This window comes from Cydia strobilella, chromosome Z (genome assembly GCF_947568885.1).
Source record: "Cydia strobilella chromosome Z, ilCydStro3.1, whole genome shotgun sequence".
Lineage (NCBI taxonomy): Eukaryota > Metazoa > Arthropoda > Insecta > Lepidoptera > Tortricidae > Cydia > Cydia strobilella.
Window position 1 is genome coordinate 9,167,219 of NC_086068.1, and position 22,439 is coordinate 9,189,657.

Here is a 22,439-nt window from a genome sequence, read left to right on the forward strand (position 1 = left end):
GACTGTGTACAACCGACTGCCGGGTCATGTCACGAATGCGTCGTCATTAACGAGCTTTAAAATGCAACTGAAACTGATGATGGCTTATCGAGCACACTTTTTATAGCTTAAATGAGTTTATGAAGTACGAAATAAGTACCTAAACATTGATTTAATTGATTTTTTATATTATTATGTAAAATGTTACATTAATTACATTACAAATCATATTTTGTAAATAATTTCTTTCAAATAATACTATGACATGTAATACGAATTATTACGAATAAGTGTATGAGTATGAATAACTGTTTTGTCAGTAGATACACCTATTATTTAATCACTTGTATATATTATTTCCATAATATTACTTGCGTCGATAAACTAAAAGCACTTTTCTTATAAATACATTATCTAAAGCTGTTTCAAACCTGTAATTTAAATTGATACTCTGGCAAGCCACCTTTTTTCAGTAGAAAAAGGCGCGAAATTCAAAATTTGTATTGGAAGTCGCGCATATATTTTTTTTTTACGCCTTTTTCTACTGACAAAAAGTTGGCTGACATTTCGCAGCCTGTCCCCAAAAATCCTGATAATCTCTGATCTCTGGTCTGGTAGGTAACCCTAACGCATGACGTTCTCAACTTGATTGACGTGTGGTCAATAAAGTTGGGAACGTCATGCGTCGATGAACGTGATAATTTGGCCGATCACCACGTGTGCGATTAAGTTATTTCATTATAATTTTATGAGATTTTTACGAACGTCAGTTTGTACTTAAAAGTCGTTTTTATTGTTTAGAAATATAGGTCTTCACCCGTTTTAATAGCTCTTGAAGTAATCGAATTTAAACTATCGTGAGACATATTAACTTAACTAACATAGCGGATGGACGCCCATCCGTCGTGACCGCTACTCACTCAGGCACTGTTAGTGCTTGAAAATGGAGACCTAGACTCTCCGAAACATGTCGCGCGAGTGACTAAAAACACGTGAGTGAAACCGCTATGTTAGTTAAGCTCTTGAAGTAGCTACTTAGATACATACTTAGGTGCCTACATACAAAAGATAAATTAAATATTACTTCCCTCAGTATCATGTGGTTGATTTGCTTTAGAAAATAGTGTTTTGGAATATTTTTCGTATTTAGGAATTTAATTTTCTGCTACTTAGAAGTTTCCTTTTATATAACACTGTAGCTAAAGTATACGGACGCTAAGCTCGAAGAATTTCGTACATCTCGCCTGTTCTTATCTAATTATATTGGTGACCATGATGCCAGCGGGCAATGCCACTGTGCGAGCAGAACAGCCATATAATCATGCGGTGTGCGATAGAGAAAGGAGCAGGCGGGTCTATGTACAAAATTAACATCTATCAGTCAGGTGTATTTTAATAGGAACATACAAGATTTAGAAAAAAACCTTACAGGGATTCAAATCTAGCTTCGCCTGCTTTTCAGGCACTACTAAGACCATCGCTGAAATTTCAGCTTCAGTACTTAGTAATTTAAAAGAATTTAATTTCATACTCGTATTAGGTAATAACGGTAAGAATATTGTGTATCTACCAACATTTTAGTCTACCAAAACCTACATTTTAGTGAATGATTCGTTAGATACAAGATAAATTAACAGTTTGAAATATCCAGCTAATTATGAGTTACAACGATCATTACTTGCTCGATAATTAGCAGGATTAATTTATTGAAAAAAAAAAAAAAACATAAGAAACTTAACTGAACATGACAGTAGGTAAATGATTGGTAGTTTTATCACTAAACAGCAGTATCTTTCAGACCCCATGTGGTGAACATTAGTAGTCCTTTTACGCGCATTGGAATGTGACTCGAAACTGAATATCATGCATGAGTTTCACCCCATAACAGTTCCAACATGAGCCATCGAAAACTAACCAAAACCATACACAGCTGTGGCGAACTCATTATCATGAATTCATCCGAATATCGTGCAAACGGCAACGTTGTGTGTAAAGTGGGCCCATTTATCTGCAAATCCAGTGGGAGGTCACGGCAAAAGTCCACAGCAAAAGCCCGGGCCGGTAGCACAATTTAATTGAGTCCTGCGACCTCATAATCCGAGTCGCCGGTGCCCGCTAAATGTTATTTATACGTCCGCCACAGCCGCCAACCCGCCGGTACCCGGTAGCGGCCTACCCGGCACCCCCCGACCTTCCACGCGTCGCCGCTTTTACTGTTTTTCTCCGTGCCCACGCTAACCCGGCAGTTAATTTGCAGTCCGATTATTGCTATTGGCTTTATGCTTGTTATTAAACTTGTCGATAATTTAACATGGAGCACGGCTTCTAAATTGCCGTGTTTCGCCCGATTAGCTCGCGTAGCCGCAGATTGAGTTAGTGGCGATTATTCGTCGCCTTTCCATTCGATTGTCAAACCATGTACGCAACGCACACGGAGCCTTCAGGACTTCATATTCGAGTGAGTTCATTTTACTTCAACGCTTGACTTAGTTGCGTTACACATACCCATCTGAAAAAGGTGAGTGTTTCTTTTTCACATCATCGTAAGCATTTAATTTGAACGTCATTTCTCGCGTTCTACAATAAAACACTTGCATTCTTTGTTTTTCTGGAGAAGAATCTAGTAAATCGAGTCGTCGAGCTGCGTAATTGTTTTTAATACAATTTAACTATCGATTTCTCCACATCAGATCGGACTGGAATTTATTATCTAGTAAAGCTCAAGGTTTAATGTTACCAGTTAACGCGATATGACTGTCATTTGCACCTAATTTGGAAGGGAAACTTAAAAAATAAAGACGCCTTTGCAATCTCAATGGCGACATTAACCGAGGCATCGCAATTTCATGGGATGAGATGGTAATTAAATGTAATAGCCGGTGACGTTTTTTATCAGTTGACTTTATTAATAACCTAGGTACTGTCGCTATTAACATACTTTAACGATCGGTCGGTTTGGAGCGTTGCAGAATTAATGCCCGATGCTGCGATTGTGCCGTGCGACCATAAATGAAGTTGCCCAGTCACTATAAACTACCTACTGGGAATTCGGCCATTGGAATTATCGGTGCAATCCGAGAGATAATTGAATGGACGCGTTAAATAACAATTAATTGCGGGCGCGATGCATATTTAGCGAAACGAAACGTTATATCTTGCTATGGTTGAAATAGGTCATACATCATTGTCGCGTCGGTGGGATACTTTGTCGGCGCGACGGATCCCGAGGCGCGCGCAACGCGCGACCGTGTCGCCGGTGTGTCGCGCCCGTCACGCGTCACGTCGTGAGTATCGATCCGACGTGACATGACGCGGTGCGATCGATCCCGTCTCGTCCTCGTGCCGTGCCGCACGCACCTGATTACAATATTAAACGACCCCATTTGGCTTTATATGTAAATGATGAACTATGTGATTATACCTACGTGATTTTGTAAGCTACGCATTGCTCACGACTGTGTTGCTCCGTTTATAGTTCAAGTATTTTCTGACATCTAAGTCACGGCTATGGGTTTTAGCATATCGAAAAATAAGGATGGGTAATGTTTTGTTTTGGCTCGTTCTCCCGCAAGCATTACGTGTCGTTAGTGATAGTGGCAATAGGTTGTTTGTATAATCAGTAGGGGTTATTAATATTTTCAAATGTTATTGTTCTTTTAGAATGTTTGTATTCTGAACTGGACTCAAAGTAAGTATTACTTAATAAATACTCACTACTAAAAAGAATAATGAAGAGCAAATAATATAATACCTTCTTAAAAATCACTACAATACTATCCCTCTTACATAATAGTATCTACTAGTCTCTTAGTTGTAAAATTTAAACCGCCTGAGCTCGTTAAAAAAATCTTAATTGTTTCCTAATTTGACACATAGAACAGGACAATAAAATATCATCTAAAATATGCTTATTTAGACGTTTATGAAAACGGAATTAATTTCGAACGTGCATTTGACGTACATTACCTATCGAGATAATATAGAAAACGTATTGGGTGCGTGCGCTCGCTCGGTCTAAACCGCGACGCAGACATATTTACATATACCTATTCACTTAGTATATTCCTATTGAATTTTAGTTTCTGAATACCCCACTCCCGGTTAGGATCGATCAGCTCGGCTCGCATCTCCGTGTCCCGTCTAGGCTCTAGCACGCAAATGTCTGAAGTACGGTCGGCAATGTGAAGTAATCATTAACTGCACCCAACATTACACAACGGTGAAATACGTGCTTATACCTCTAGATTACCTACATGGCTCGCGTATTCATTTTTAAAGTTCCGTGCCCGAACTAGTATGCCACAGGTACTTTAATGTTAGAAGTAAAACATATTAACCTTTGTCAATATACAACAAATAATAAAAAGAAATTGTGATTGAGACTTAAAAATAGCACATTAATAATAACTAGATATACGCAAAAAATAACACGAATAATTTTATTATGAAGGAAAAAGTCTGACTGTCAAGAAGTTCAGAAAAGTAAAGAATGCTCTAACGACAAAAAGTAGCTCGTAAATAAATTATGATGATGGTGACATTCGATGGCGTAAGCTCCAGAATTAACTTATTATCAAAACTTTTTTTTTTAAGTATACTTATTTTTTTTGCATTAAGTAGAATTGTTTTCTTTCTTTTTAAAGGGTCAGAATCAATACCAAAAGTATCAATTAAATTGATATGGTAATTATTCTTGAAAATGAATATACTTATTTATTTTTCCGCTAATCTTCTTACACGAAAATAATAAAAACAATGCGCAGAAGATACAGTCTGAATATAAAACTCAGCAAAAAATAAATCATAGTTATTACGAAAATAGAAACAGAGAAACAGGTGAAGTAAATTATGAGGACTTAAACTTTACCTTAAAGAAATCTATACAGTGGCTAGAAATGAGAAGTTTGGTTGGTGAGTAGATGAAGGTCGTAAGAGAAGCTATCGAAAATAAAAAACACCCGAAAAATTTCAACAGGGAAGACGGGTACAAATTATCGTCAACTTGGGGACCAGTGATTCAGATGTTGAAACAGTGAAAGAGATCTATCTTCGGACTAGTGCGCGGATATTGTTAGTGTTGGAAACGGGTAGATAAAATTTATTTGTCTACCCCGAACATTTATATAAACTAATGTCGGGTAGTTTAGTATTGTTTACCAATATCTCAATTCATATTTGCTGGGACGTCAGTCTTCCGTGACCACAGCTAGTGCAACCTAGTTGAAACGTCGGAAAAAAGGTAAAATAATGAAATTTAATCGCGTTAGACTCGGTAATGACATTAATTATTAGTAGATGAAGGTTTAATTTGTTCTTAATGTATTTAAACAGAGGTATTTTTACATCATGCTCTACGTCTAGTCGTCTACTATGGAGCTTTTCATCCATTGGATTCGTTGTTGACCACACTAATACATAATTTTCTTGCTTGCTCCCGTGATCAACCACAATCTTCTGAAAAAATGTAGTAGTCCGATCATTAGGTTACATATTGATAAAATGTATGTAGGGTTTTGTACATATTTCATCATCTTCAATTTTGTACTACATAAGAATAGGGGTGGAGGATGTGGACCAGCCGCTTCATTGGGTCCATGGCACAGTCTTTAGCATGCCTCTCTATTTGGTCATATTCGGTTATCAACTGGTGTCAATCAATTTCTGCTGACGCTACGCAGAGCCACGTCGGCGTCGCATCGGCGTGGGCCGTGACGCGAGACAATCCTGTGTTTCGAGCACAAGGACTACAGTACTCACACTTTCTTTTTGCCCTATAAAACTGTGAAAGACTGAAGCAATAGAGTTCAAAATAATAATAAAAACAGGTATATGTTACTAATGGGAAGGATATGGCTCAGTCTGCGTCATGTGCTGAATCAGAAGTGGAATACACGCACTTTTGCCGAATATGAACATTTTAAGAGGCGCCACCACCTCACGCCTTAGGGCTCCCATAATATAGATTGAAGGTTAAGTAGTAGTAAAACACTTAATTACACAAAACAAGTACATAACAAATTTACTTATATATCTCCCTACCGCTCGGATGAAGAGCCAGTTACAGGAATGGCGTTATCACAATTTCCGATATTGGAGTTTCTTGGTTTTACTATATAAGTTCAAGGCTCAATGCCCTCTTCAAATGAAAAGATCCGCTGTCAAAAACTCATTTTCTTATTCCTGCTCCGTGAGTGTAGGAATGTGTTTTAAGTTTCCATTTCTTCAAAACCATAATAGACAAAGACATAATAGAATAATAGCTTAGGATGGTAAATTTGGTGTCAGCGACCGCATCAAGACTGCAGCAGTAATCTGCTACAGTAATGCAGCTGCGGTTGCCATCTAAACGACCGGTCTGGAGTAGTGGGTAGTGACCCTGACTGTGAAGCCGATGGTCCTGGGTTCGAATCCCGGTAAGGGCATGATTTATGTGATGAACACAAATATTTGTTCCTGATGAGTCATGGGTGTTTTTATCTATATAAGTATGTATATCGTCGCCTACCACTAGTTTGGGGCTAGGTTGATCTGTGTAAGATGTCCCCTAATATTTATTTGTTTAGACATCGTATTTAGTGTTCTCTTTATAAACACTCGTAATGGCCAATTTCCTTATTCCGAACAAGATAAGCATATATAGGTAGTTTAGCCTGCATGTGTTGGCATGAGCTTAAACAAATATAGGAAATTTCGTGTCTTGGCGGGAAATTTTGGAAAAGCAAAATTCAATAATGATTGAGTAGTTGATTTCTGGAAATTTTCATCTATTTCTGATTAGAAAAACCAACTTTTAAATTATGTACCTTTGATAAATTGCAATGCAAGATACTTTTAGTAGGTACTTATTATTTTCAAGTAAAAGTACATTTAATCTTACACTTATGATCAATAGTAAATACACTCAATAATTTATAGCTTCAGCCCAGAACTTAAATGGTTCACGCACATCGAAAACTGCAAATTCACGACGCTATAAACGAACTTGGATTTGTTTCTAGTGATGTCGCTGTCTTTTATTACTGTGCTAACGTAGTACCATCTGATGCGTCAATACTAAAACATATCTTATTTACTGTGGCGCTTATGTCACGAGATGCCTTATTTGTACTAAAGGAGTGGTAGGAACGTCATATGCGCCGGTATCGTTAAAGTCCTATTTGGTTTGGATGTAGGTTCATGAAGACGACAAGGATTTATATTTATGATAGGTGTAATAACGCCGACGGAAACCTGACGATGGAACCTCCCTTTGTGTATTCAAGAATGATCTTGATGCATTAACACTTGTTTAATGTAGAGGGAGTCCGGTAAAAAAATTATATGTCTTATACAGTCAGGCACAAGATTAGAGTCAATAGAGCTTTAATCCGTAAACGTAAGACACCTTTGTTGGCAACGATGCCTTCGCTACTCTTCACGCGTAGGTCATGTAGGTTATCTGAATTTGATCAACAGTTAAATTTATCTTAATAGCAGTTTCCAAGAAGTCGATCATTTACAAATACCTAATATATAATCTAGGATAATGTATGTAGGTAATAAATATCTTATATTACTACATACCTTTGAACGAGTAACTCTTGTATATATATTTATATATTTCGGAGATCTCGGACACGACTCTAACGATTTCGATGAAATTTGCTATATAGAATTTTTGTGGGCGAAAAATCGATCTAGCTAGGTCTTATCTCTGGAAAAACGAGCATTTTTGAGTTTATATATGTTTTCCGAGCAAAGCTCGGGTCCCAGATATAAGTAGTTATTTATATATATATTAGTATTTACATTAAGTAGTGAGATTAATGAGATTATGCTCCATAAACATTAATTAAATACTTTCATCCAAGCATTTTTTTACTACAGAATAATATTAACAGTATTGTGTCTTTTGATTAACTAAACAAGGTACCAAACTTAAAAAACTAAATCTAAAAATAAATAAGAACTAATCTTAAAAGGGAGCAGGTTATTAAAAGTAATATCACCTACTAAAAATTTACATAGGTAATTAAGCTATTCAAGCGCTGATCGCTCGTCAACGAACGAAACGTTGCTTTAACTTGTTCCAATCTAACGTAAAATAAAATGAAACTCTAATGCCAAGTGTTAAAGACGATAATTGAGTGTATCAAGTGTCGGTCCACGACGTCGAGGAACTTGAGAATGAGCGCTTTGTTGAATTTTCGGACGAGCAATAGGGTAGAACGGGGACAATTGAAACACGATATGATTGAAACAAGCCAATTTTCTTGAAAACTACAACACCTATGCATGTGACGCAGTATAAAGTCTAGTTAGTTGAGGAGCCGTTCAAAAATTTGGCGGTAGAAAGTCACCTGTGCTCGCATACTTTTTTTTTACTTATGTATTTTGATTACTTGAATTCGTTTGGTGTTTTGGATGGGAATAATAGAATTTTTTAACTGCTGTTAAACAGTGATGGAGTGTTGTTTGTAAATAATATTTAACATTGAAGTAAAACTTGCGATGTGGGGACGGTAGAAACAACGCACTTGGGGACGATTGAAACGCTCCCGCGTTTCAATCGTCCCCACATATAACCGACTGAAACTATAGTAGTATTTGTATCCTATAGTATTTCTTGTGGTTATGATTGAAACATTGTTATAATTGAAACAAGCTTTAGTATGAAACACAAGTATGCATTTTTGTTAAAATTATTTATCGCAATATTTTTTTTATTTTTTTATAACAAGTGGCGCTGTTTGAAGGTTTTTACAATACATGTCTTTTCTTTCTTTCTTTCTTTTCTTTCAATATCATATTGTTGCATTAAAACTAGTTTGATTAAGCTATTTGTATAAGGTAATCGCAACAAAGAATTTTAGAAATCTCACAATTTTTTTTTCGTATACATTCATTAATCAAGATTTTCAAATGCTGATAAATTGAAATGTTTTATTAATATATTTGCGAACTTTAGTTGATCTTGTGGTATACAGTAAGCGTTATTAAAAATAGATTATAAATAATACAAATCATTAATTTTGCTGAGAATTTTAGGAGTCTCACAATTTTATTTTCATATACATTCATTAATCAATATTTTCAAATGCTGATAAATTGTAATGTTTTTATTAATATATTTGCGAACTTTAGTTGATGGTATACAGTAAGCGTTATTAAAAATAGATTAGAAATAATACAAGTCGCCATTTCGTAAAAACTAGTACCTACGTCAATTCTTAGGATTAGTTGTCAAGCGGACCCCAGGCTCCCATGAGCCGTGGCAAAATGCCGGGATAACGCGAGGAAGATGATGAGAAATAATACAAATCATTCATTTTGCCGAGAATATTATGGTGTTACAAACGTCCTCACATAATGTTTTAATTAACACACGTACATGGGGTCAATTGAACCATATTCTCTTTGATTCCCTATCATTACATAACCATGAGCGGTAGGCCTTTTAAACACACTTTATTTAAGAACTAAATAAATAAGGTTTAGTAATATAGGCGCATACCTCTCTAACTGCAAAAATGAGGTAGTTACAGGCCATTAAACATAAATTGTTTCAATTGTCCCCAGTCTACCCTACTATGAAATTATGACGTATAAATAACACTCGCACAGTCTGTGCTGTCAAAATAGTTGCAGAGTTATCTTGGTCTAACTCTAATATAAAATTGTGTGTATACTTAAATTTTGATATTAATTCCATATCCATATTCTTAAAAAAAAAAACCATTGCAATTCTGTACCTACATCTGCCGCACTAAGGATAAATGCAATAACTAATTTTAAATACCTACTCTAATTCTAAAAGATCTCCACGAGATCAAGCTAAAGAAATTTTTTATACGACGTCGTTGGTAAACAACCACGCGGCCCGCCTGATGTTAAGCAGTCTCCGTAGCCTATGGACGCCTGCAACTCCAGGTGTTACATGCGCGTTGCCGACCCTAACACTCCGCACCCTCGTTGAGCTCTCCTCTGGCAACCTTACTCACCGGCAGGAACTCAACACTAAAAATAATTAAATGATAATGTATTACAAATTTATTTACATACAAGATATATATAGTGGTACTACGTAAACGAAATTAATAACTAGCTTAAATCTAAAATAGGCCCTTGAGGCATTGTACCAAGGATGCTGGCGGCATTTCCCCGCTGTATCGCAATGCTGATACGTTGTGCGAGAAAGCCGCCAGCTCTTCGGTCACCAGTTACGTCAACCAGACGCTTCGCGATTTCTGCAAACAACTTATGCAAAAATGATAATTAATAATTGAATGATAAATATTATTTACAAATTAGTTATTGCACTTATGCTCAGTGCAGTAGACATATGTATCTACTTAGGGCGCTTTATAAATTTTTACTTATAGGTAGCGCAAGTTCTTTAATGGCAAATTAGCATTAATTAATTAACGTTTGATGTGACATGAAGAAATGGTGTGAATCATGAATTAATATGTTAGAAAAAAACCGACATTACGATCATGTTCCGCATAATTGAAGTTAAATAAGCAAGTGAGTTGCCGCCTCAGCCTGATTAAATTAATACACGACTCCCGTTCGTCAAGGCAAAAGAGAGCAAGAATGGCGTTTACTGCCCAATCATTATAATGATCGGTTATCGATTTGTATGGCGTGCCCCTCTAAAGGACCAAAATTTGTGCGCCCGATTACCTGCCCGCGGCGGCGCCGTAATCTATGCCTACCGTCGTCACGATATCATCGACTTATCTCGTTCCCTCTTATAATTTTGGAAAATTCATATAATAACATCTGATAACAATCTAATTATTATAATGTCCTCTTTAACATATCCCGTTAAAAGCGAAATTGGAGCGACCGGTTTTCGAGCTGGGATAATGCCTTTGCTAATGCAATGGAAATTATGAGATCATCTTTATACCTTTAACTGTGCTTTTAAAATAAACACATTACTACGCCTTTACTGTCCGCTGGTCGGTTTTATGATGGCGCATTCCGACTCTGGAACGGGCTTTATATTCAAATGCGGATACCAAATTACAGGTAGCTAATGTTTTTCAATTACGATCTCCAAGTTTTAATGCAGGTTTGTGAGTATTTTTTACGCACACTATTAAAGTGGCAATTACCTACACTGGCACTGATAATGCCTATACAATAATAATAGCTCGTAATATAAAATTGATGGTGTGATTGAGACCGAGTTGTAGCTGTCTATAGATCGCACTATGACAGTGGACGGGGAGTTAGGCAAGGGGACGGCGGCCGTTGTCCGAAACTCATCAAATATTGATAGCGGACTGAAAGCGTACCGTCTGTACCTGTGATGTAGCGAGCCATCGAATTCGAAAGATTTACCTACTAGACGAATACCAAATGAGACCACGCTCTCGGCAGTGGCTGTGCAAAGAAAACAGCTCGTAGCTTCGGCATCGGCAAGTGTTAGGGGAGCATTGGGCACTTTTTTACTTACGTCGTGATAAAAACGTAACATTTTAACATAGGTAATCCACTTTTTATTGCATATATTAGTAGCACATCTATTTGGCTTCAATTAGTACTAAGAACACTTATACGTATCTATAAGCAGTCCTAAAATTGCAAGAGATTTTTTAAACCATGTCAAAAGTATGGGACGTTTGGGCGCTGTGTTAAATGCGTGCTTTATATTAAATTACTTGAATATTGAGTAATATATACTTGCAATGAAATCGACCAGCAATTAACTGTTTTGAACTTAAGTACGAAAAAAAAAGATTACTTTTTTTAGGTAATAAAATGGATCTAAGATTCGATGTTACACAGATAGGCTTATCTAATACAAAGATCTTCCCCGTTTGCTCCATGCCTTTGGGTTTGCATTTTGGTTTAAATCTCTGTCAATGGGAAACCTTGATATATCTTTAAGCTCTGGAAACGTAAATTTATTACATATTTTTCTCATACGCATTAATTTAATAGTAGCCATGTTTATAGTGACGAACTTCTTCAATTTGGCTAACAAAGTGATAGACAGACGATTGCCGATTTTCCCCGATTGTCAAAACAAACAGAAGGGGCGGGAGCATTGGGCATGCCCAAACATCCCTCTATAATTAGTGCTCAATACTCCCCACACGCTCACTTCACTATTATATTCATGTATGTTTTTGCAGTCAAATTAATTACCTTAATTTATACGTTAATATAGACTTTCGGAAACACAACTAGATATAAATACAGAAACTTACGTTTTTTTACAGATCATGTTGTTTTGCTTCGAAATCACATCAAAATACTTCATTTTGCACTCACGAAACCGTCTACACCATGTGTCACTGACCACTAAACAATATCACGAATGAGATTAGCCTGAGCTTTCATGCCAATCTTGAATACCACAGTATACAATTTTAAGTATCTTCTACACGTCCCGATTTGCAAGGTGGTGCCCGAACCTCCAGACTGCCCAATGCTCCCCTACCTTTCCTGCCTAATGCTCCCCTACCTCCCCTACTTTACTATCCCTATACCTATTGAGTTACGAACGTTATACAGTGTTAATTTTAAAGTACGTTTTGAAGAATTGATATTGATATATATCAACCCACATATTTAATATATACGCTAGATGACGCAAATACCACGATTTGTATTGAAACCAAGCGTGCCGACTTTTTCATACAAAATTTACTCATAATATAATTTTTAAATGACTTATCTGTGATAGAAAATATGTTCTTGCCTTTGGGTGCTCGCAATTTTTAGGCTGTTGCAGTTAATTTTCATGCAACGAAGCATTTCTTAAGTTTTCACGGACGTCCGGCTGCAACAACTGACGCGCGTGGACTGCTGGACTGTAAAGAGTGACGGTCAACCGGGTCAACCTCGACGCTTGGTCGGGGTTCGGACATGCAAAGTAGATGCATTTGCGTCTTCTATGGTATATTTATTTCTGTGTATCAACCTGTTCTTGCAATTTACAGTTGCAAGTAATATAAGTAAATTAAATTGGTACTATTTTATACATTTTGTTTCAGATTTTCTAATCAAAAATGCATAACAGTCGAATCTCTTCCACGTATACCTAAAAATTTGTATTGTGTCGCCTAATTTATTTGACAACTTTAGCCGTTATCGGATCGGCGTGTAGGTACGCGGGTTATTTTAATTTTAATATACAAATGCATTAATATTATTGTTGCTTTAACTGTCCCAAATAAATATAAGCAGACATTGAGTATAAAATTTGCATATTACGAGCACAAATTTTAGTAGATGCCAGTAAAAAGTCATAGTTACCAGGGGTGATGATATAAGTAGTTTAGTTTTTCAGGGTTCCGTACCCAAAGATAAAAACGTGACCCTATTACTAAGACTCCGCCGTCCGTCTGCCTGTCTGTCTGTCTGTCTGTCTGTCCGTCTATCACCAGGCTGTAATATCTCATGTACCGTGAAAACTAAACAGTTAAAATTTTCACAGATGATGTATTTTTGGTGCCGCTATAACAACAAATACTACAAACAGAATAAAATAAATATTATATATACAACAAACGTTATATTTTTCCGTTTTTTACGTAATGGTACGGAACCCTTCGTGCCCCTGTCCGACTCGCACTTGTTTAGCATTAGGAAAAAGGTAAACAATCTTGACGTGTATTTTTATTGAAAAATGTTGAAAAACGATTTAAAAAAATTAGTTTATAATTAATAGCAGTTTTTCAAATGTGATTTTTAATAAGAAGACATGTCAAAAACGCGTACCTTCTTTCTAATGCTAAAAAAAAAAACAAACTATAGTAAGATCCTTATTTAAAAACGATGACACAAAAGTAAATTTACTTAGCTTGTTAACTTATATAGTAAAAACGTAAGTACAAGTAGTAAAAACGAACGAAACGATACGAATAACGAAAGAAATAAACAAACAAGGAAATTACCCAACACTTTCAGTCAAATAAATAAAATACTTTTCTTCTTTTTACCAAAATACTCTTTCCGATCAAAACTTTTGAGCACGTTATCACACAGCAAACAAAATCTGCCCTTTCCTGTCCACATGACAAAGTACTTTGCCTTGCGTTGATTAAAGCCCCCAAAACTGCAGGGACGAGCTGACACTCACTTTTCCAACAGAAATATCTTCACCAACCCCATTTCAAACTATCCTCCCACATAAAACATTATTAATCCTCACGAAGAGCCCTCTCTTTGCTGAACACTCTTCATTTGACAGATTGGTCTGAATTACTAAAGCTTTTTTTTTAATTTAAGGGCAATAGAAATCGCAGGATTCGTTACGAAGTGTTTGCACTGTCATCTAACTGGGATAGCTTTACGTCCAAGTAGTTTTTATTAGAAGTTTTGTTGACCTAGGCGGCGGAGCGAGCGCCCCTTGGTACACATTGATATAATATCGCTTATATTTGATTTGATCAACCCTCAGCACTGTTGGTTACAGATGCTTTGTTATTGTTATAGATTTCCTCTCAATTTGATTGCTCTTTAATAGATATTATTGCGCAGTGGTGCTTGCGATCGGTTGCTATTCGATAAAATGTGAGGCAGTTTTCATTATAAAATATGTAAGCTAGACATCGCGTGTTATAATCTACGTTATCTGACGTGTAATCGCTTAACGCAGTTGAGTGTAAAGAACATTTTCTCACATAGCTTGAGACAGCATTAATGTGTATGCCTGGTAAAAAGTTAAAACAACTTCTTTTTTGCTTTCCTATATAGTTACCCTAAGTACCTTCGTAGCATATCACATGTCATTAGCGTACCAAACATGTATAAGTGCATAGACAGGTACTGATAGCGTTGTAATGGTTCCGACAAAGCTTTTCAATAGCTAGACGTACCTCGGCAAATTGACAGTGTCACACAGATAGCGGGGGTTTCAAACAAAGACAATCATGTATTAATAATAATGTTGGAACGCGATATCTAGCTCACGATAGGCAAACAAAATCTGATTTCACACTAAGTACATGAAACATACATTTTCTGTGGTGTTTCAGTGGTCGTGATAAAGTTCGGTTTCGATTGGTAGTGCGATACCTAAACTCTAACAAGGTTGCTCCTAGTGTGCCGTCGCTCGGTTCGGACTCGTCCCGGGGGGTGGGGAGCGGCAGATATGCCGATTAGACTTGTATAGTTGTAAATATCAGTGTCGCGGCTATAATGACACATAGTGAACACGTTATCGTTGGATATAACTAATTACAGGAACGCACGCGATGCGATAGCGATGTTTACACAAACGGGGCCGGGTCTTTGTAATCGTAGCCTCGCTACGCGTCGAATGATGCGCGTCGCTGCGCAAGCTCGGGTTACCCGCTCTGACAAACTTACATGTGCTGGGTGGTAATTGGCTGGTTTAAGGGTCGACTCCAGAAAAAGGCACGACAAAATGAAACTATGCTAAACTCATGAGTACGTTATCTACATGTCAAACTTGAGCAAATGGCTCTTCTTAATAAACATTTGCGGTACTAGTTAGGCGACATAGTTGTTATCTCGTAATAACATGGAATTGTTAAATATGGGCTAAAACATACCCAACTTGTCACTACAAAAAGGCGCGAGATCCAAATTTTTTTATGAAGTCAACTCCTCGCGCCTACATTTTTAAAATTTGCCGCCTATTTCTACTGACAAGGTCGCTGAGCCAGAGCTATAACTCACACCTAACTAGTACTGAGGCATTATCATTTCATGAAAAAGTTAGTTACTAACTCTAGGTGCCCAATATCTGTGCCATAACATAACAATATATACATGATGTTACATAGTACGCCATTATAGTGCATGATATTGCACTGTACATTTTGAAACGACGTAGAACCTAACCTATTCAGATAAGTATTGACCTTCTTAACTAAGATATTGACGCTAGCTGTACAAAACAAAGTGCCCTTTAAAGTCTTCTCGCTCTGTTTAAAGAAAACAAGCTGGAGGCCCTCATGTTAGTGGTTGAAGTGGGGTCCAATGTGTGCATAGTATCTTATGCTATTATTTCTGAGTCAAGCTCACTCTATTGACCAAAATCTGTTGACGTCCTCTAGCCTTTAATCTTTTGCCGACCGAGATTTGTATTTAAACGGGGTAAGTGTGTGTTCTGTATGCTGGGATATCAGTTAATATAATTAGGTACTTTCCTTACATATATGTAGCTGTACTTTGTGGCCTGGAACTTTAACGAAATAGATTATGTTGCTTTAAGGAATTAATAGTCGCTATTAGCGTCACGCTTACGAATGAGTTCTCACAATACATTATGGGATTTACAAAGTACAAACAAGTAGGTATATGTTTGATAAATAAGTATATATATATACAGTTATCCATGCCGTAATGACAACGATGATACTAGCTCTTAATTACGAGCGTGAGCTTTGATATGGCTGGCAAAGCCGAACTTACTTTTGTTAACATGTCTAGACTTGTACGTACTTGTCTAGAAAAAGTCACATAACCTACATACACAGCTAGTGGATACGTTCTACATGATTACCTCAATTATATTTTGTGCCTTTTCAGGAAAATGTACAAAAGCGTCGATTGGCAAGATGATACCTTGGCGTATCGATGTAAATTGAAAGTCACCGTTATGTACAACCGACACTGTGGTTTTGCCAATTAGATGTCGAGACACGAAGCTAATAAAAAAAAATTAAATTTAACTAGATAAAAAAATAGTTCTACTGGAAAACGTAAATAAATAAAATAAATATTAGGGGACATATAATAATAAATAGGCCTTTGTCATCTGTGTCAGATGTTTCAATCAGCATCGCGGTTACGAGTGTTACGACACTTGCGTTCGTGGCTGTAAAGCCCTATACGAGAGAGGATCCCTCGGCCACACACGCAGCAGGTGTATGCTCCCCCAGGTGGGCGGGGGTTGGAGGACTGCTCGTGGCGCCTCGTGCGTTTCTCTTTTAGTAAGGAGAACCAGGCATCGTCGTGCTTGGATTGACCATCATGAGTAACACGACGCCACATACATAGGGGACATATATCTTACATAGATCAACTTAGCCCCAAACTAAGCAAAGCTTGTAGGTACTATGGGTACTAGGGCAATGGTATAGTTTAAATGTAACATTCATGTATTAATTTCACTGGACACGTTTCTCTTCCAGGAAACGATCAGAACATTCCTACCTCATGCAGTATTTCAGTATTTTCTGCTAATAAAATAACATTAAAATTTCAATCACTGCTAAGCATGAGGTGACAATCCCACGTGGGCGTCAATAACATTTCCAACCGAAATTATTGACCAGTCGCAAAATATACTTCTAAATAACTAACATACCTAAACCAGAGACTACATTTAAAATAGCAAATGGCTAAGTATTAATATATATAAATTATAAAAAATATCTTTAGCTACCTAATCTAAGTACATAGTTGTACCCAAAGAGAGCCCGTTGTATGGACTGTAGGCGACGATAGGTGTACTTACTTGTACCTATACATCATTTCCATATATGTATCACAGAAATATTATAAATGTTATGGTAGTAGCAAACTACGAAATAAAAATAACCGCCAAGATGCGTGTAGGATCACGCATAATAATGGGGGATTCCGTATGAAAACAAAACTCTAGTCATTGATATATTTAAGTTAAAGTTACTAATTTATTAAAATGGCTGTCACATAGGTACAGACAGATAAACGTACATGACGAAACTATAAGGATTCCGTTTTTAGAAAGGAACAACCATCGGTTTCAACATTTACAAGTTTTTTTAGGAAACTAAGGTGAGAGTATATTATGTTTAATTGCAGTTGCTCGTGGGCAGCAGCGGGGCGGGCGCGGGCGGTGCGGCCACGTCGCCGGACGGGGGCTCCAACTCGGCGCCTCCGCTGTCGCCCGGCGGCTCCGCCGTGGCCGGCGGCGCGCTTTCCCCGGGCGCCGGCAGCCACGCCAGCACCCCTGCAGCCTCCTGCTGCGACACGCCGCGCCCCATTATCACCGACCCCGTCTCCGGCCAGACCGTCTGCTCCTGCCAGTACGACGGCGCCCGCCTCGCACTCTCCTCCTACCCCCGGCTCTCCAGCGCCGCCGTCGGCGTATACGGCACGCCATACCCCTCCACCGACCAGAACCCCTACCCTAGCATCGGAGTCGACAGCTCCGCATTTTACTCCCCATTGGTATGTAGCATCTCAATATTCAATATCAAGATCTTGAATAAATTTCCACTCGCTAAATCTAAACCTTTAATGAAATCCATATCGAGTTTGCCTCGGCGCGCAATTGTATCTAGGCGCAGCGTAAACATCGAATGTTATTCCCTGCCTATACTGTGCAAATTGTTACGAATAGGTCGTTTGCAGTTTGTCCGCATAGGAGGCCGGGTTTATCGCTCTCAGTACAACGTGTTTGGCTTTTCTGGCGAGCGAGAGGAGAGCACCAGAACCGGTCCGGACGCGCCGGGCCAGAAAACCACCGACACCTCGCAGCGCGCGTCGCCGCCCTGTCACGACACATTAATATTTAAAACTCAACGGAACCCAAAAAACAAACCGACATTATTATACCAATTACGTTTATCTCAGTTAAGTTTTATATGACGTCTTAACTTAATGCTCAAAATGTCAAATGACCGTTCGGTTTTCTCCGTTTCATTTGAAGATTTTGAATGTCAATAAACTATATCCAGAGCCCGCTTTATTATGAAGAATGTTACGAAGCGAATCCAATTTGTGGTTGCGGGAAGAATGGCTTGCGCTACTGTTCAGTTTAACACCTTGTTTGGTGCAAGGGGGACAAATGGGCGGTCGTCGCATGCGGCGGGCATAATCCCTATAAGGGTCTATAGCCGCCCGAGGAATCGATTGTGCACTTGGAAATCGGAACTCGAAATATTTTTTAATCACTTAGAAACTGGTTGCGGATTTCACAGGGATCAATTTGAAGCGTTTTATCCTATCGACATTAGGCGGGGCGAGGCATATGTGAAATCCGTTAAACCTACAAAATCCTATTGAACAAAAAACATGATCCGATTTTTGTCAAGTGCTAAGAGGAAGTTCTGTGGCATGTAATCTTGCGTTGTAGCGTTCATAACGGAAGTTTTCACCGACCATGACGCTTGGCTCCATTTAAGATTTTAGTTCACTTCTTTGTTTAGTGTTTTTCGTCGCGGTTTACATATTTCGATGATGTAGCTTTAAGGTTTCTGCAGATCGCGGCGTAGATAAGGATGTTAAATTCCGAAATTATTCCTGAACTCGTACTTAAATGTAAAATAAAGAGTTCGTTCAACTCGGTAATTATAATATCATCTGACAACTCGTGTCGGTAATTGTGGATGCATCCCAAATCGCGCTTTTGATCTCTATCTGTCATTGTATTTAACGAGCCCGTAGCTACCTACGAGTTCACTGTGACCCTGCATGCATGTTTAATAACAGGTGTTTAAATGTATGTACTGTCATTGTGTGCTCTGTGCTCATACCTAACTCACGACATGCCGAGCCTGTTCCGAGCAAGCGACAATTTAGCGAACAATGACGATGCTCTACCACAAATACGACGGTGCCTGTTTGTGGCTGCGTATAACTAACTAGACGCTTCAGCTAACATAGTCTGTAGGATCATCGGGATAGGGTTTAGTATCTAATGGATGTACATGCGATCGCGTGGAAAAAATATGCAACTGCCATTTTTGTACGCTCGCGACTCCGGTGGCGCCGTCTGTGCGACCCGCTAACAATACACCCAGCGCCATCTTTTATCTATTGTGTGCTTTTGATAATCAATAAAAGCGGGTTGTTTGTGCGGTGGCGTTTAATCTGAGGTTTCAATGTTGTTGACTGCGCGCAACAGTAAAATTAACACGTTTTCCATTCTAGTTTTAATAAACGGCATCATGTGCTTTTATTGTGCAAAAACTCGGCGATATTTCCCCGTAATAATAATAAAGGCTTTAACGCTTTTTTATTAAAACATTCCCTTGTAGGTACAGCCTCGGTTAAAATGTAATATTTCTTCTTCGGTTAAGACAATCAAGTTTTATGATATGACCAATAATGCTGCTCGGGTCGGCGCTCGCTGTTTTCCGCAGGACGAATAATGTTTGTTCGAGTGCGATTCTATTAAATGATCAAATGATATGATAGGACTAGGTGCTAACGTTCAAACATGAACCATGATAAAGATCTTTAAGAGGTATCTCAATTTTATTAACATCAATATACTCATACATAAATAAAATGAACGAAGTGAAATCTAAAACACTTATACTTCCCTTTAATTATTTATTTAAATCTGCCCCTAATTTACCAGTCATACGGACTAAACAGTAGTATAATCTCGATTTAATAAAGTTCTGGCAAATTGTTAGGAAGCTTAATATCTTTCGTCGGCATGTGCCCGCTTTATTGCGAACGGAAATCTTGGAGCACCCTATCCCCATATTGCGTTATGGCCGCCTGATAGACATATGACGGCGACATTCCAAATTAACTGCTACTCGTGAAAGCGCATCTGCCTTTTATGTTCATAAAGGTAAGTACATTTTTTACTTTTAAGGCTCATCTCGATTGAGTGCTAATGCTGAGAACATACTAGGTATCTAGGTATGTACTCGTAACTATTATAAAAATACTTCCTACGACTTACATACTATACAACAACCTATCAATATGTAAAGGTGGTATCAATATTTACTAAATAGGTACTAATCAATTTGATTAGAAGAAAGATTTTTAAAGTAGAACTACCTGATTGGTATACTACATAGTAGGTATAATTATGAACTTACCATAAAAAAAAACATATAAATAGCCAGAATCGTTATATACACAGTAATACCAGATGTTCGTAGAAAGTGAAGCCACACGATATATCTTACCCGACACATGATTAAAGTGCTATATTGAAAACTCAACTACATAGTTATTCTCGGATGCTGCGACTACAACTCGAGCAAAATCACACGAGTACGATCATCGCAAGATGAAGTGTGGCGTGAAAATATTCGTCTCGCGTGAGGCATTAGTTTCAATTCAACCATTTGGCGAAACAAACCGTCCCACGTTATTAAACATGCAAAACGTCTAGGTCTCGCCCGCGGAGGTATCATCAAAGCATTAGTTATACTTTCCTTTTGATACGTTTGAATAAACGAAAACGTTTACCCAGCCGCGCTTTTAACACAGATCTTAACTAAAGTAAACAGATACGGTCCTCATCTAAAGGACAATTGAAAAAAAGTTTCACGGCCGTTTCATTAGACATCGCGATTAAATTAAAAGTTAGATAAGCGGGGAAAAAACGAGCAACGGCCCGGGCCGACTGTAAAAACGTAACAAAATGCCAATTTAAATAAGTCACTAATCTTAAGTCAAAGAGAATAAGTTTAGAAAAAGGAGAGCAGAAATTCAATAAAGAAGGGCGGTGGAGCGAGACGGGATGTGCGCGGGCGACGGGCTGGACCGAGAAGGAAAAAATAAACAAATCTGAAGAGGAATCAGCGAATTGAGAATAGCCATTAAGGTGTTAATGAGGGTCTTATTAAGCCGTCTACTCCCCGTGGGTGGTCGGCTTGTTGCCCGCTTTGTTCATTAATCACCGCGCATTAACTCCGACCTAATTACCCGCCGTACGATATACACTTACAAACTATTGTCACTTTTCGACTACTGTTTTAAGTTGCTATAAAGTCGCCGATACCGCCCCTCAGCGATAGTTTATGGCCCAATGCGCCTTGGGAGTCATTTGAATTGATACGGGGCAGACGTGAATTTTGAATGTTTAAGATATTTTTTATACAATGCGTGCTGTTTCAGAACTTAGGTACCTATTGTTTTAAACTTAAGTTATACTTAAGTATTAATTTGTCACACTTTATAAACAATAATAGATAACTTGTTGATTTTCCTTCAACACTATAGTAAAGCAAATAATTACAGATCAGGCTCATAATTACTATTACTAATGATTTAATATATTTTTATCATATTTTTATCCTGCCTAACGAAGGTAAAGTCTACGGCTATAGACGCAATCAATAGGTTGCAGGCAATACAAATACTTAATGACCGGATCGACAAGGCGACGGACGACCAACTCGGCTGTGTATTTTAAGATAGGGGGGGGGGGGGTAGTCACTAGTTATCGATATTCATTTCAATATTGTTTTCATAATTTACATGTCCCTAAAAACAAGACTTTAATTATAAATTGTAGGGTAGGACGGGGACGTTTGAAACACTATGTTTAACCGCCTGTAACTATTTTATTTTTACAGTTAGAAAGGTATGTGCCTGTATTATTAAAGGTTATTTATTAAGTTTTTAAATATAATGTGTTTGAAAAGCCTATCGCCTATATATAATATAATTAAAGAGAATGTGGAAGAGTGATTCAATTGAGTCCATAGGTGTGTTAATTGAAAAACTGTGGGGACGTTTGAAACACCTTAATATATTCGGAAAAATGAAAGATAATTTGTTATTTCTAGTCGTTTTAGGGTTCC

At 37.8% G+C, this 22,439-nt stretch overlaps 1 protein-coding gene across 4 annotated transcripts in view; it reads left to right on the forward strand.

Annotated features, from left to right (window-relative positions):
• LOC134754307 (homeobox protein araucan-like) overlaps positions 1-22,439 on the forward strand; it is a 121,126-nt gene that overhangs the window by 63,355 nt on the left and 35,332 nt on the right. For 3 of the 4 annotated variants that reach the window (XM_063690550.1, XM_063690548.1, XM_063690549.1), the window contains exon 2: positions 17,740-18,108. In XM_063690550.1, coding sequence (XP_063546620.1) covers positions 17,740-18,108 — 369 coding nt within the window. Of the gene's footprint in view, positions 1-2,380; positions 2,438-17,739; positions 18,109-22,439 lie in introns of those variants that run through there. The other variant, XM_063690551.1, reaches the window with a different exon arrangement.